This window comes from Xenopus laevis, chromosome 3S (genome assembly GCF_017654675.1).
Source record: "Xenopus laevis strain J_2021 chromosome 3S, Xenopus_laevis_v10.1, whole genome shotgun sequence".
Lineage (NCBI taxonomy): Eukaryota > Metazoa > Chordata > Amphibia > Anura > Pipidae > Xenopus > Xenopus laevis.
This window is the reverse complement of record NC_054376.1, coordinates 1,340,711-1,357,821: the sequence shown is the minus strand read 5'-3', so window position 1 is coordinate 1,357,821 and position 17,111 is coordinate 1,340,711. Positions and strand designations below refer to the sequence as shown.

The window sequence follows — 17,111 nt, the reverse complement described above, 5'->3', positions numbered from 1 at the left end:
CTTCCTGCTCATCTATGAAATAAGCCAATCAGTGTCTCTTCTGCCGCTCGGTGCCCGCCCCCGGCTTAAAGTGGGTGAAATACAGAAAGCGGCAGGGACCAAACTGTATGAGAGGCTGAAAAGTGCGATTGATTGGGGAGAGATGAGCCGCTCGGGCCTGTGTGACTGGAGGTTTGTACTGGGGGCTCCAGGGACACAGAGAGGCGAGAGAACTGGGGGGCCCTGGCTGAGATGTGGGGGGACTGGAGGGTGGGGCACAGGGATTGGGGGTGGGGGAAGGAAGTGGGGGTACAGGGGAAGGAGTGGGACAGGAGAGGGGGTGTAAATAAGGTGAATAAGGGGATGGGAGGGTCCCAGGATTTGGCTCGTGAGGGAAGTGGGGGGGGGGGCTGTTGTGAATTTGGGGGTCAGGAGTTTGGGGAACAGATGGAGAGTCTGGGCTGTACAATCATCTCTGGGGTAAATGAGATCTGGGGGTAACAGGAACAAATTGAAGCTCAGGGTGAGATTGATGAGTCTTAATTGGCTTGAGAGGAGAAGGCGGGAGCTGTCCTACTGCTTGTACTACTCTCCTACCAACTCTCTCTCTCTCTCTCTGTCTCTGTCTCAGATGAGAATGGTGAGGAAAGGAAACACTCCCAGCGCATCCAGATCTCCTGCCTCTCGGCTGTGAAAGACCCTTCTGTTCCCCCCGTTGCTGCATCACCGGCTCAGTCTCAGGTGGGTAAAGTAATGAAGGGACCATGGAAATGACATAAATCGGGTTTAGCTGGACGTTCTACTGCGCTCCCTAAACTTAGAGGCATCCGGCTCTACAGACAAAGATCTATTTAGTTACCCTTTAATCTGGGTGAGACCAGACTGAGACAGTCTCGTGGGGGTGTCACTGTATCAATAAGGAAATCTCGTCCTTTAGACAAGATGAAGACTTTCTCGGAGTCGCACAAGACGGTGTTTGTGGTGGATCACTGCCCCTATATGTCGGAGTCGTGTCGGCAGCACGTGGAGTTTGATATGCTCACCAAGAACCGCACTCAGGGGATCATCCCTCTGGCCCCAATATCCAAATCCCTGTGGACGTGTGCGGTCGAAGCTTCCATGGAATATTGTAGGATCATGTACGATATATTTCCCTTCAGAAAACTGGTACGCTGCTTTATTTCTCCTTTAAAGGAACAGTTCAGTGTAAAAATAAAAACTGGGTAAATAGATCTGTGTTCTGTTATGTTACACATCCACTCACTCCAGACTTTATACATTACATTGTTGCCTAACTAACTATATTAGATACATTATTTATTTTGCACAGTCTATTAATTTACCCAGTTTTTATTTTTATACTGAACTATTCCTTTAACCTATACAGAATATTGTGTTTCTACATCCTCTCTCACCTGTACACAAACTACCTACCCACATACCTACTGTACTGGGACTGTGTATCCCTCCCCTCTCTCACCTGTACACAAACTACCTACCCACATACCTACTGTACCTACTGTACTGGGACTGTGTATCCCTCCCCTCTCCCACCTGTACACAAACTACCTACCCACATACCTACTGTACCTACTGTACTGGGACTGTGTATCCCTCCCTCTCCCACCTGCACACAAACTACCTACCCACATACCTACTGTACCTACTGTACTGGGACTGTGTATCCCTCCCCTCTCCCACCTGTACACAAACTACCTACCCACATACCTACTGTACCTACTGTACTGGGACTGTGTATCCCTCCCCTCTCCCACCTACACACAAACTACCTACCCACATACCTACTGTACCTACTGTACTGGGACTGTGTATCCCTCCCCTCTCCCACCTGCACACAAACTACCTACCCACATACCTACTGTACCTACTGTACTGGGACTGTGTATCCCTCCCCTCTCCCACCTGTACACAAACTACCTACCCACATACCTACTGTACCTACTGTACTGGGACTGTGTATCCCTCCCCTCTCCCACCTGCACACAAACTACCTACCCACATACCTACTGTACCTACTGTACTGGGACTGTGTATCCCTCCCCTCTCCCACCTACACACAAACTACCTACCCACATACCTACTGTACCTACTGTACTGGGACTGTGTATCCCTCCCCTCTCCCACCTGCACACAAACTACCTACCCACATACCTACTGTACCTACTGTACTGGGACTGTGTATCCCTCCCCTCTCCCACCTACACACAAACTACCTACCCACATACCTACTGTACCTACTCTACTGGGACTGTGTATCCCTCCCCTCTCCCACCTGTACACAAACTACCTACCCACATACCTACTGTACCTACTGTACTGGGACTGTGTATCCCTCCCCTCTCCCACCTGCACACAAAACTACCTACCCACATACCTACTGTACCTACTGTACTGGGACTGTGTATCCCTCCCCTCTCCCACCTGTACACAAACTACCTACCCACATACCTACTGTACCTACTGTACTGGGACTGTGTATCCCTCCCCTCTCCCACCTACACACAAACTACCTACCCACATACCTACTGTACCTACTGTACTGGGACTGTGTATCCCTCCCCTCTCCCACCTGCACACAAACTACCTACCCACATACCTACTGTACCTACTGTACTGGGACTGTGTATCCCTCCCCTCTCCCACCTGTACACAAACTACCTACCCACATACCTACTGTACCTACTGTACTGGGACTGTGTATCCCTCCCCTCTCCCACCTGCACACAAACTACCTACCCACATACCTACTGTACCTACTGTACTGGGACTGTGTATCCCTCCCCTCTCCCACCTACACACAAACTACCTACCCACATACCTACTGTACCTACTGTACTGGGACTGTGTATCCCTCCCCTCTCCCACCTGCACACAAACTACCTACCCACATACCTACTGTACCTACTGTACTGGGACTGTGTATCCCTCCCCTCTCCCACCTACACACAAACTACCTACCCACATACCTACTGTACCTACTGTACTGGGACTGTGTATCCCTCCCCTCTCCCACCTGTACACAAACTACCTACCCACATACCTACTGTACCTACTGTACTGGGACTGTGTATCCCTCCCCTCTCCCACCTGCACACAAACTACCTACCCACATACCTACTGTACCTACTGTACTGGGACTGTGTATCCCACCCCTCTCCCACTTGCACACAAACTACCTACCCACATACCTACTGTACTGGGACTGTGTATCCCTCCCCTCTCCCACCTACACACAAACTACCTACCCACATACCTACTGTACCTACTGTACTGGGACTGTGTATCCCACCCCTCTCCCACTTGCACACAAACTACCTACCCACATACCTACTGTACTGGGACTGTGTATCCCTCCCCTCTCCCACCTACACACAAACTACCTACCCACATACCTACTGTACCTACTGTACTGGGACTGTGTATCCCTCCCCTCTCCCACCTGTACACAAACTACCTACCCACATACCTACTGTACTGGGACTGTGTATCCCACCCCTCTCCCACCTGTACACAAACTACCTACCCACATACCTACTGTACCTACTGTACTGGGACTGTGTATCTCTCCCACCTGCACACAAACTACCTACCCACATACCTACTGTACCTACTGTACTGGGACTGTGTATCCCACCCCTCTCCCACCTGCACACAAACTACCTACCCACATACCTACTGTACCTACTGTACTGGGACTGTGTATCCCTCCCCTCTCCCACCTGCACACAAACTACCTACCCACATACCTACTGTACCTACTGTACTGGGACTGTGTATCCCTCCCCTCTCCCACCTACACACAAACTACCTACCCACATACCTACTGTACCTACTGTACTGGGACTGTGTATCCCTCCCCTCTCCCACCTGTACACAAACTACCTACCCACATACCTACTGTACCTACTGTACTGGGACTGTGTATCCCTCCCCTCTCCCACCTACACACAAACTACCTACCCACATACCTACTGTACCTACTGTACTGGGACTGTGTATCCCTCCCCTCTCCCACCTGCACACAAACTACCTACCCACATACCTACTGTACCTACTGTACTGGGACTGTGTATCCCTCCCCTCTCCCACCTACACACAAACTACCTACCCACATACCTACTGTACCTACTGTACTGGGACTGTGTATCCCTCCCCTCTCCCACCTGTACACAAACTACCTACCCACATACCTACTGTACCTACTGTACTGGGACTGTGTATCCCTCCCCTCTCCCACCTGCACACAAACTACCTACCCACATACCTACTGTACCTACTGTACTGGGACTGTGTATCCCTCCCCTCTCCCACCTACACACAAACTACCTACCCACATACCTACTGTACCTACTGTACTGGGACTGTGTATCCCACCCCTCTCCCACTTGCACACAAACTACCTACCCACATACCTACTGTACCTACTGTACTGGGACTGTGTATCCCACCCCTCTCCCACTTGCACAGATGATCAAATGTCCTTAGTTGCCCCTAGCAGGGTGAGTGTGGGTTTAGAGCTGATGGTTCTGAACTCGTTTCTCTCACAGGTGAACTTCATTGTCAGTGACTCCAGGTCTCGCACGTTGAATTCCTGGAATCGGGAAGACCAGAATTTGCAGGAGGTGAGTGATTTTATAGTGAATTCCCTGCTACCCAGAGGCTGTAACTCCCTGCATGCCAGTCAGGAATACTGGTTAGTTCACTGCTGTGGGGCAGATAATGGCTTGTGAGTCTTGCGTGTGGGAAATGCACTTCCTATTGTGTTGCTCTTCCCACTGCAGCTAATGGCGGCTTTAGCCGTGATCGGACCCCCCAATCCCCGTGCGGATCCGGAGTGCTGCAGTATTCTGCATGGTCTAGTGGAGGCGGTGGAATCCCTGTGTAAAATAACGGATTTTCAGCACGAGTCCAGGACTGCTCTGATGGGCAACGCAGATTGGGTGGCAAACAGAGGCCGTATTATCTGCATCACCAACGCCAAAAGGTGCCCCCCATTGTCTGTCTCCCACATTCACCCAAACCTGTGTTACCTCATATCACTCATTCATTATTCCTGTTCAACTCCCAGCACCCTCACCTGGTCAATTCCCAGCATCCCCAGCCACTCAAGAACTTCCTGCAGTAAAAGAGAATTGCCTTTCAGGCAGATTGTGGGTGGAATCCCACCCCTGATCCTGCCCAACTCAGGCTTCTGGGAGTTGTGGTTGTGACCCAGCACAGGATGGTGATTATTGACTTACCCTGTGTGTTTGTTACAGTGACAGCCACGTGCAGATGCTGGAGGACTGCGTCAATGAGACCATTCACGAACATAACAAAATGGCTGCCGGCTCTGATCAGTAAGTACCTCTTTCCCCCAGTAATGCAGATACACATTTCTATTATCCCAACTCAGAACCCCCCCACTGGGTAAGTGAATCCAATCTCCCCCAGTACTTGCCCAGGTACAGAGCTCTGATTCTCTGTACTTCCTGCTCCTGGGCTGTTCTCTTTCCCATGGTCAGACAGGAACCTCCCCCTGGGTAAGTGAATCCAATCTCCCCCAGTACTTACCCAGGTACAGAGCTCTGATTCTCTGTACTTCCTGCTCCTGGGCTGTTCTCTTTCCCATGGTCAGACAGGAACCTCCCCCTGGGTAAGTGAATCTCCCCCAGTACTTACCCAGGTACAGAGCTCTGATTCTCTGTACTTCCTGCTCCTGGGCTGTTCTCTTTCCCATGGTCAGACAGGAACCTCCCCCTGGGTAAGTGAATCTCCCCCAGTACTTACCCAGGTACAGAGCTCTGATTCTCTGTACTTCCTGCTCCTGGGCTGTTCTCTTTCCCATGGTCAGAAAGGAACCTCCCCCTGGGTAAGTCAATCCAATCTCCCCCAGTACTTACCCAGGTACAGAGCTCTGATTCTCTGTACTTCCTGCTCCTGGGCTGTTCTCTTTCCCATGGTCAGAAAGGAACCTCCCCCTGGGTAAGTGAATCCAATCTCCCCCAGTACTTACCCAGGTACAGAGCTCTGGTTCTCTGTACTTCCTGCTCCTGGGCTGCTCTCTTTCCCATGGTCAGACAGGAACTTCCCCCTGGGTAAGTGAATCCAATCTCCCCCAGTACTTACCCAGGTACAGAGCTCTGATTCTCTGTACTTCCTGCTCCTGGGCTGTTCTCTTTCCCATGGTCAGACAGGAACCTCCCCCTGGGTAAGTGAATCCAATCTCCCCAGTACTTACCCAGATACAGAGCTCTGATTCTCTGTACTTCCTGCTCCTGGGCTGTTCTCTTTCCCATGGTCAGACAGGAACCTCCCCCTGGGTAAGTGAATCTCCCCCAGTACTTACCCAGGTACAGAGCTCTGATTCTCTGTACTTCCTGCTCCTGGGCTGTTCTCTTTCCCATGGTCAGACAGGAACCTCCCCCTGGGTAAGTGAATCCAATCTCCCCCAGTACTTACCCAGGTACAGAGCTCTGATTCTCTGTACTTCCTGCTCCTGGGCTGTTCTCTTTCCCATGGTCAGACAGGAACCTCCCCCTGGGTAAGTGAATCCAATCTCCCCCAGTACTTACCCAGGTACAGAGCTCTGATTCTCTGTACTTCCTGCTCCTGGGCTGTTCTCTTTCCCATGGTCAGACAGGAACCTCCTCCTGGGTAAGTGAATCCAATCTCCCCCAGTACTTACCCAGGTACAGAGCTCTGATTCTCTGTACTTCCTGCTCCTGGGCTGTTCTCTTTCCCATGGTCAGACAGGAACCTCCCCCTGGGTAAGTGAATCCAATCTCCCCCAGTACTTACCCAGGTACAGAGCTCTGATTCTCTGTACTTCCTGCTCCTGGGCTGTTCTCTTTCCCATGGTCAGACAGGAACCTCCCCCTGGGTAAGTGAATCCAATCTCCCCCAGTACTTACCCAGGTACAGAGCTCTGATTCTCTGTACTTCCTGCTCCTGGGCTGTTCTCTTTCCCATGGTCAGACAGGAACCTCCCCCTGGGTAAGTGAATCTCCCCCAGTACTTACCCAGGTACAGAGCTCTGATTCTCTGTACTTCCTGCTCCTGGGCTGCTCTCTTTCCCATGGTCAGACAGGAACCTCCCCCTGGGTAAGTGAATCCAATCTCCCCCAGTACTTACCCAGGTACAGAGCTCTGATTCTCTGTACTTCCTGCTCCTGGGCTGTTCTCTTTCCCATGGTCAGACAGGAACCTCCCCCTGGGTAAGTGAATCTCCCCCAGTACTTACCCAGGTACAGAGCTCTGATTCTCTGTACTTCCTGCTCCTGGGCTGCTCTCTTTCCCATGGTCAGACAGGAACCTCCCCCTGGGTAAGTGAATCCAATCTCCCCCAGTACTTACCCAGGTACAAAGCTCTGATTCTCTGTACTTCCTGCTCCTGGGCTGTTCTCTTTCCCATGGTCAGACAGGAACCTCCCCCTGGGTAAGTGAATCTCCCCCAGTACTTACCCAGGTACAGAGCTCTGATTCTCTGTACTTCCTGCTCCTGGGCTGTTCTCTTTCCCATGGTCAGACAGAAACCTCCCCCTGGGTAAGTGAATCCAATCTCCCCCAGTACTTACCCAGGTACAGAGCTCTGATTCTCTGTACTTCCTCCTCCTGGGCTGCTCTCTTTCCCATGGTCAGACAGGAACCTCCCCCTGGGTAAGTGAATCCAATCTCCCCCAGTACTTACCCAGGTACAGAGCTCTGATTCTCTGTACTTCCTGCTCCTGGGCTGTTCTCTTTCCCATGGTCAGACAGGAACCTCCCCCTGGGTAAGTGAATCCAATCTCCCCCAGTACTTACCCAGGTACAGAGCTCTGATTCTCTGTACTTCCTGCTCCTGGGCTGTTCTCTTTCCCATGGTCAGACAGAAACCTCCCCCTGGGTAAGTGAATCCAATCTCCCCCAGTACTTACCCAGGTACAGAGCTCTGATTCTCTGTACTTCCTGCTCCTGGGCTGTTCTCTTTCCCATGGTCAGACAGGAACCTCCCCCTGGGTAAGTGAATCCAATCTCCCCCAGTACTTACCCAGGTACAGAGCTCTGATTCTCTGTACTTCCTGCTCCTGGGCTGTTCTCTTTCCCATGGTCAGACAGGAACCTCCCCCTGGGTAAGTGAATCCAATCTCCCCCAGTACTTACCCAGGTACAGAGCTCTGATTCTCTGTACTTCCTGCTCCTGGGCTGCTCTCTTTCCCATGGTCAGACAGGAACCTCCCCCAGGGTAAGTAAATCCAATCTTCCCCAGTACTTGCCAGAGCTGTACATTCTGCTCATTGGTTGCTCTATTTGCCATGGTAACGTGGGGCTCCGGTTTCCTCCCATGTAGATGGATCTATAAAGGGCAACTTAAAAAGATTTTGTCATTAACAATACAATTTTCTCTTTACAGTCTGATGCAAATACAGAAATGTCACCTGGTGCTGCTCCACACATACCCGGTGGGAGAAGACAGTCTGGTGTCTGATCGGCCCAAGAAGGAGGTAAAATCTTGCAGGTGTTGCTGAACTAAAGCTCCTGAATGGCTTTGACTTGGTGTTAGACCCACAGTCAGGCAGTAGCCTCCCCAATCTCCCGCAGTAGTTGCCCAGGTATAGATTTCTTATTCTCTGTACTCCTGGGCTGTTCTCTTCCCCATGGACAGGTGTGGGGAGGGGCCACATTGACGTATGTAAAACAGGGAGGTGGAGCAAGATCTAGAGGCCAAAGCTCCATCTACATTTCCTTTAGCCACACCACTATAGCTGACCATGGGAAGGAGAGCAGGCCGGGGGCAGAATAGGAGCTGACCAGATTGTCACAGGTGTGGGGGGACGAGTAACATTATTTTGTGTCCCCCCCAGCTCTCCAACGTGTTGGTCAGTGAGGTGCACAGCGTCAAAGCCGGCCGCCATCTTTCCACCAAACTCAACCAGTTGGTCCAGCTGCACTTTGATTTGGCTTCTACCACCATCACCAACATTCCCATGAAGGTAAGCTCCACCCCCCCGCTCCGTCCAACCGCAAGCTCCGCCTCTTTATAGCTTTTGCTGAAACTCTTCTGTTTTTTTTTTCGTTTTTTATTCCGTTTTTATTTTCCTCTCCATATCATGGTTTTTTTGTTTCCCACTAGCCCACACTCAGTGTCTGTGATCAGGTTAGTGCTTCTCGGCAATCGCCTCCCCCCCCCCCAACATCAGTGTCCCCTAGTGAGAAGCCCGTGGAGAAGGGGTCGGCGACTCCCACTGACTTCTACCCCTTCCCTGGAGGAACCCTCTTGTGCCTCCTGTTCTGTGGCCCCCCATGTGTGTGTGTCCTTGTGTTGTGCCCATCGTACTCGCAGCCGCAGATTAGTCCCCGCCTCCCGTGAGTGGTACCCCGTGACTGCCTATCTCCATGCCCCCCAGTACTAACAGCCCCCCCATTAGCCACAGGTTCCCCTGGTTCTGCCGGAACATTCTCTAACGCACAGCCGAGACATTGCCCCCCTTTAGCTTCTCTCTTATTGGCGTCTCTTTGCTGCACATTTTCTGGGCTGTTTTGGTTTATTTTGATCATTTTTGCTGATTTTTGTTCTTCGTCTCTGTTCTCTGTGTAAAACGCGTGTGTTTGTACCTTGTGGCTTTGCTTCCCCTTTAAGGAAGAGCAACATGCGAACACTTCGGCTAACTACGACGTGGAGCTCCTGCATCACAAGGAGGCGCATGTGGACTTCATTAAAAGCGGTAGGTGACTCTGGTTTTGGGGGGCCCCCCATGCCGTGGGAAAGACCCCAGCAATGGTCCAGGGGGCCGTGGGTAGATTTGGGCAATTCGGTGTTGGCAGATGATGGTTAACTTGTTGTGTTTCCAGGGGAGGGCTACACAGGCAGCAGCAGCATCAGAGAGAACTCCCTTAAAGAGACGGTGACGCTGAAGTGGTGCACCCCCAGGACTAACAGCGTGGGTGAGTCAGAGGCAATTGAGAAGCGTTGAATCTGTTGGGGGTTTATTTTCCCAATCTCACGTCTCTTCTCTCTCCCCCAGAGCTGCACTATTGCACAGGAGCCTTCCGAATCTCTCCGGTGGATGTCAATAGCCGACCCTCCTCATGCCTCACCAACTTTCTCTTGAACGGTAAGTGTATCGGCCGAGTTTCTCTGTGTCTAGCTGAGGATCATGGGAGCCGTTGCCGATTAAAGGGGAAGTCTACTTTGCATGGTACAGTCCCGTTTCCATTAAAGGAGAAGGAAAGCCGTTTATTGCCAATAGATTAGCCACAATAGTGCAAGCTAAAATTCTATATTTATTCTGTCGAATGTTTTACCATACCTTGGTAAACCGCTCTAGAAGCTCTCTGTTTAGGATAGCAGCTGCCATATTGGCTTGGTGTGACATCACTTCCTGCCTGAGTCTCTCCCTGCTCACTCAGATTACAGCAGAGAGGGAGGGAGAGAGGAACAAACTGAGCATGCTCAAGCCCAAGCCCTGGAGGTTTAAGCTGAAAACAGTTAGTCTGATACAGAAGCCCATGAGTACACAATAGAAGGAGAGAGGAACAAACTGAGCATGCTCAAGCCCTAGCCCTGGAGGTTTAAGATGAAAACAGGAAGTCTGATACAGAAGCCCATGAGTACACAATAGAAGGAGAGAGGAACAAACTGAGCATGCTCAAGCCCTAGCCCTGGAGGTTTAAGCTGAATAGTCTGATACAGAAGCCCTTGAGTACACAATAGAAGGAGAGAAATGTGATGTTTGACAGAGGACTCAGAGCAGCATTACTTTGAGGGGTTACTGGTGTATTTATATAGACCTTTCTGATAAAGCTTACTTACTTTTAGCCTTTCCTTCTCCTTTAACCCCTTGTAGGTCGGTCTGTGCTGCTGGAACAGCCGCGGAAGTCTGGCTCCAAAGTGATCAGTCACATGCTCAGCAGCCACGGGGGCGAGATCTTCCTGCACGTGCTCAGTAGTTCCCGCTCCATTCTAGAGGACCCTCCATCGATCAGCGAAGGCTGCGGGGGCCGAGTGACGGATTACAGGATCACGGTAGGCGAATTTGTATTCAGACCTGGCTGCAGTCAAAACAAAATGGCTGCCGTCACGCCAAGTGTCCTATTACTTGGCTATTTATTTGGCTCATGCTGTAGCCTAGGGGTTGTCGGTGTTAGTGGTGGGGATCATTCGATTTCATGTTCTCCTTCCCGTTAGGACTTTGGGGAGTTCATGAGGGAGAACAGACTGATGCCGTTTCCAGAGCAGAGCTATCAGATGGACGGGGGCCCCGAGGTGCCGTTGGAGAGGGCCAAGGAGCAGCTGGAGAGACACACTCGCTATTGGCCGATGATCATATCACAGACGACCATATTTAACATGCAGGCGGTGAGTTTGTGGGTTCAATCGAGAGTAACTAATACCCCAAGTCATCCAGGAAAACCCACGTTTGGGATAGAGATTGGGGGTGTTAAGGTGGCCAAACCCAGACCCAGTCTGCAGCTTATTGGCCCGTGTATGGGGTCCTCTGACGGGCTTCCCTGATCAATATCTGGCCGATCCCGTTGGATCGCAGAGCGCATATGTTCGTTGATGTGGCCCGCGATCCGACCGCCCGTAATCCTTTCATTATGATAAGGGCCCGATATTGCCCCCCTCAAGGTGAGTATATGTGGGAGATCTCTGTGTATGGCCACCTTAAGGACCTGACTGCACAGAACCCTCAACCCAACTGAACCCCGGCTTTGAGCCTGATCCCCAACATCACTGCCCAATCTTAGTGTCTGAATGGAAGCAACTCCCAGCAACAACTCCCAGCGACCATGTTCCAGCATCAAGTGGGAACCTTCCCAGAAGCACGGGGGCAGTTATAGTGGCAAAGGGAGGGGCAACTGCATATTCACCCCCTTGTGTTGGGAATGAGACATTGGGGTGCAGGGGTCCCTATACTTTTGCCCATATAGTGTAAATGGTAGACAAGCAATTGATCTCCTGCTGCTCATAAGTAATGGTACCCCGTCCCTGGTGCAGGTGGTGCCGCTGGCCAGTGTTATAGTGAAGGAGTCTCTGAGTGAGGAGGACTTGCTGAACTGCCAGAAAACCATTTATAACCTGGTGGATATGGAACGAAAAAACGACCCCCTTCCCATCTCCACAGCTGGAACCAGAGGGAAAGGCCCAAAGAGGTGATTTTCTTTGTGTTTAATTGTTTTTATTTTTTTTAATATTAAACAAGATCAAAGAATAAAGCTATACAATGACGACACCTACACAACTTGTTGTGACTAAATACACAGAAAGGAAAATAAAATCGATTTTTTAATTGTTGATGCCACCTAAACAAATCCACTACATTACAAACGAGAAAATGAAACCAAACCCAACAACCTAACTACCAAATCACGCCGAGTGAATTTTTAGCAAGATACTTAAAAACTACATCATAAAAATCATGACTGAATCCCTTTTATTTCTAAATGACACTGTTTACACTGCAAATAATTGACTGTACAATATAAAATGTCATTCCTGAAGCAGCAAGTGTATTTAGTTGTAATATTGGTGTGTAGGTGCATCTCAGGTCATTTTGCCTGGTCATGTGATTTCAGAAAGAGCCAGCACTTTAGGATGGAACTGCTTTCTGGCAGGCTGTTGTTTTTCCTTCTCAATGTAACTGAATGTGTCTCAGTGGGACCTGGATTTTACTATTGAGTGCTGTTCTTAGATCTACCAGGCAGCTGTTATCTTGTGTTAGGGAGCTGCTATCTGGTTACCTTCCCATTGTTCTGTTGTTTGGCTGCTGGGGGGGGGGATATCACTCCAACTTGCAGTACAGCAGTAAAGAGTGACTGAAGTTTATCAGAGCACAAGTCACATGACTGGGGGCAGCTGGGAAACTGACAGTATGTCTAGCCCCATGTCAGATTTCAAAATTAAATGTAAAAAAAATCTATGGGAGATGACCTGTAATTCTGATCTTTCTGGATAACGGGTTTCCAGATAATGGATCGTATATATATGGGAATGTGTTTGTCTCTCAGGGATGAGCAGTATCGCATCATGTGGAACGAGCTGGAAACGCTGGTTCGGGCGCATGTGAGTGGGTCTGAGCGGCACCAGCGGGTGATGGAGTGTCTCATGGCGTGCAGGAGTAAACCCCCCGAGGAAGAGGAGCGCAAGAAACGAGGAAGGAAAAGAGAGGACAAGGAGGAGAAAGGGGAGAAGCTCAACAAGGACCATGAACATGACAAAAAGGGGCAGGAATCAGAGCGGTGCGTTGTGTTCATTGCCTTTACTCTTTCCCTGTCCTAAAGCCTCTCTATCAATCTGACCAGGTTCCCTTTATGTCTGGCTTATCAACTGTCATATTTATACACAGGGGGTGGAGCCTGTCCAGCAGCAGCTCTGCCATTGGATCACTGATAACTATAAACTAAACGGCACTTTTATTGTTATAGGATCAAATCTGTCTTGGACCGAGAGAAAGAGGATTTAGCTGAGGCCGAGGTGATCAAAGACTCCCCAGATTCCCCCGAGCCCCCCAACAAGAAGCCGCACATTGTGATTGAGGACACGGGTCCTGCAGAGAAATCTAAAGGTAAGAACTTTATGTCCATCACTCTGTGTATTTAGAACCCCCGCCATAAAGCAAGACTGGGCTGCTGTGTTTTTCCTTAAAAGAAAGCAAAGTTACCAGAGTACCAGGAAATACACTCAGTAGAGACAGTCAAATGAGTACCAGGAAATTCAAAGGAAGTAGCGACAGATACATGAGTACCAGGAAATACAAAAGAAGTAGAGACAGTCACACGAGTACCAGGAAATACACTCCCCTCTGCAAAGGAAGTAGAGACAGTCACACGAGTACCAGGAAATACACTCCCCTCTGCAAAGGAAGTAGAGACAGTCACACGAGTACCAGGAAATACACTCCCCTGTGCAAAGGAAGTAGAGACAGTCACACGAGTACCAGGAAATACACTCCCCTCTGCAAAGGAAGTAGAGACAGTCACACGAGTACCAGGAAATACACTCCCCTGTGCAAAGGAAGTAGAGACAGTCACACGAGTACCAGGAAATACACTCCCCCGTGCAAAGGAAGTAGAGACAGTCACACGAGTACCAGGAAATATACTCCCCCGTGCAAAGGAAGTAGAGACAGTCACACGAGTACCAGGAAATACACTCCCCCGTGCAAAGGAAGTAGAGACAGTCACACGAGTACCAGGAAATATACTCCCCCGTGCAAAGGAAGTAGAGACAGTCACACGAGTACCAGGAAATACACTCCCCTCTGCAAAGGAAGTAAGACAGTCACACGAGTACCAGGAAATACACTCCCCTGTGCAAAGGAAGTAGAGACAGTCACACGAGTACCAGGAAATACACTCCCCTGTGCAAAGGAAGTAGAGACAGTCACACGAGTACCAGGAAATACACTCCCCTGTGCAAAGGAAGTAGAGACAGTCACACGAGTACCAGGAAATACACTCCCCCGTGCAAAGGAAGTAGAGACAGTCACACGAGTACCAGGAAATACACTCCCCCGTGCAAAGGAAGTAGAGACAGTCACACGAGTACCAGGAAATACACTCCCCCGTGCAAAGGAAGTAGAGACAGTCACACGAGTACCAGGAAATATACTCCCCCGTGCAAAGGAAGTAGAGACAGTCACACGAGTACCAGGAAATACACTCCCCCGTGCAAAGGAAGTAGAGACAGTCACACGAGTACCAGGAAATATACTCCCCCGTGCAAAGGAAGTAGAGACAGTCACACGAGTACCAGGAAATACACTCCCCTCTGCAAAGGAAGTAAGACAGTCACACGAGTACCAGGAAATACACTCCCCTGTGCAAAGGAAGTAGAGACAGTCACACGAGTACCAGGAAATACACTCCCCTGTGCAAAGGAAGTAGAGACAGTCACACGAGTACCAGGAAATACACTCCCCTGTGCAAAGGAAGTAGAGACAGTCACACGAGTACCAGGAAATACACTCCCCCGTGCAAAGGAAGTAGAGACAGTCACACGAGTACCAGGAAATACACTCCCCCGTGCAAAGGAAGTAGAGACAGTCACACGAGTACCAGGAAATACACTCCCCCGTGTAAAGGAGGTAGAGACAGTCACACGAGTACTAGGAAATACACTCAACCCGTGCAAAGGAAGTAGAGACAGTCACACAAGTACCAGGAAATACACCCCCCCCCCCCCCGTGCAAAGGAAGTAGACAGTCATTTTTTTTTAAACACGTATGACATTGTTTTTAATGTCCATAAGGAATCAGTTCACTGTCCCTTTAAAGCTGTCCCTCTGTCTGTCCTGCGCAGGCCCCATGTCCTTGTTGTCTTTATGGAGCTCGCGGATCAACACGGCCAATTCGAGGAAACACCAGGAGTTCGTCGGGCGCCTGAACTCTGTAAATAACAAGGCTGAGTTATATCAGCATCTCAAGGAGGAGAATGGGTGAGTGCCGTCCCTGTGCAGCCACTGTGCTCCTGTTGTAAGGCTACTGTCACCCCAAGCTGATTATGTGTAACAGGGAATGACCCATATTAAGAGTTAATTCCTGGCTTTCTGTTGATTTTTGTTTTTTCCCTTCTGACAGGGGGGAGGGCGTGGAGAACGGCAAGGCGAGTCGCCAGTGATGCGTCGGTGGGATCCATTGGGTTCTGGACATTTCAATGAATTCACGAATATTCAGGACACATTGTAGAGAAATATCTTTTTCTTTTTTCTTTTTTTATATAGAATCTTGTTCAGACCCACGAGCTGCTCTGTGTGGGCCACGGAGAGGTTCTGTCGGTGATGAATGAATGAAATTTTAATACAGTAACTTCCTTCCACTTTCCTGTGTTTGTCACTTTGTTCTGTCGCTGGAGATTAAAAATGTTTCTTTGGTATTTCCCTTGTCTCCTCCAACTGCCAAATACAAATATACAGAGAAGGAATGTTCTGGGCACACAATAAGCTATACCCTCATACTGTACTGTCTAAGGGAATCAATATGGCACCTCCCTCCTCCCATATGTATAAATACAAATATACAGAGAAGGAATGTTCTGGGCACACAATAACCTATACCCTCATACTGTACTGTCTAAGGGAATCAATATGGCACCTCCCTCCTCCCATATGTATAAATACAAATATACAGAGAAGGAATGTTCTGGGCACACAATAAACTATACCCTCATACTGTACTGTCTAAGGGAATCAATATGGCACCTCCCTCCTCCCATATGTATAAATACAAATATACAGAGAAGGAATGTTCTGGGCACACAATAACCTATACCCTCATACTGTACTGTCTAAGGGAATCAATATGGCACCTCCCTCCTCCCATATGTATAAATACAAATATACAGAGAAGGAATGTTCTGGGCACACAATAAGCTATACCCTCATACTGTACTGTCTAAGGGAATCAATATGGCAGCTCCCTCCTCCCATATGTATAAATACAAATATACAGAGAAGGAATGTTCTGGGCACACAATAAGCTATACCCTCATACTGTACTGTCTAAGGGAATCAATATGGCAGCTCCCTCCTCCCATATGTATAAATACAAATATACAGAGAAGGAATGTTCTGGGCACACAATAAGCTATACCCTCATACTGTACTGTCTAAGGGAATCAATATGGCAGCTCCCTCCTCCCATATGTATAAATACAAATATACAGAGAAGGAATGTTCTGGGCACACATTGTTACTTATACTGTTTGTTGGTATCACTGTTGTTCAAGAACATACCAGGTATGTAAAATACAGAGTTGAGTTAATACTTTCAGAATATTAGAAACAATAAAACACATTTTTTACAGAAAACTTTGGTTCATATCACAAGAAATGTTTATTTTGCCTTTACAATGCCATTTCCAGTGAATCTATAGGATGAGCATAGATTTCCCACGGATGTTGTTACCTTGGAAACTTTCTGCTTCTCCCTAATTAGTATGTTGGTCTCATTCTCCCTGAAGCAAACGAGCGAGAGGCCAATGACTGAGGCCTGGGGCAATAAACACAGAGGCAGATCATTGTGACTGAAGTGCTGCAGAGTTGGACTCGGGGATCTTAGTGGGGCCTTCAAATCCTTCTGAAAATCTGCAAATAATATCCAAAATCTTAGTTAAATCTGCACAAAGTAAACTTGAAGCCTTGCTGGATCTAC

At 49.2% G+C, this 17,111-nt stretch overlaps 1 protein-coding gene across 2 annotated transcripts; it reads left to right on the top strand.

Moving 5' to 3' along the window:
* The first annotated feature begins 21 nt into the window (after positions 1 to 21).
* On the top strand, positions 22 to 15,834 carry ints13.S (integrator complex subunit 13 S homeolog). 2 transcript variants are annotated; one of them, NM_001092723.1, is given in 19 exon segments: positions 95 to 171; positions 611 to 720; positions 917 to 1,146; positions 4,548 to 4,622; positions 4,782 to 4,984; positions 5,259 to 5,339; positions 8,372 to 8,462; positions 8,823 to 8,951; positions 9,092 to 9,115; positions 9,599 to 9,683; positions 9,811 to 9,903; positions 9,984 to 10,073; positions 10,806 to 10,984; positions 11,147 to 11,317; positions 11,960 to 12,114; positions 12,970 to 13,200; positions 13,387 to 13,526; positions 15,262 to 15,397; positions 15,540 to 15,834. In NM_001092723.1, coding segments are annotated over 17 exon segments (2,148 nt in total). In that variant the 5' UTR covers positions 95 to 171; positions 611 to 720; positions 917 to 921; the 3' UTR covers positions 15,580 to 15,834.
* The last annotated feature ends 1,277 nt before the right edge of the window (positions 15,835 to 17,111 follow it).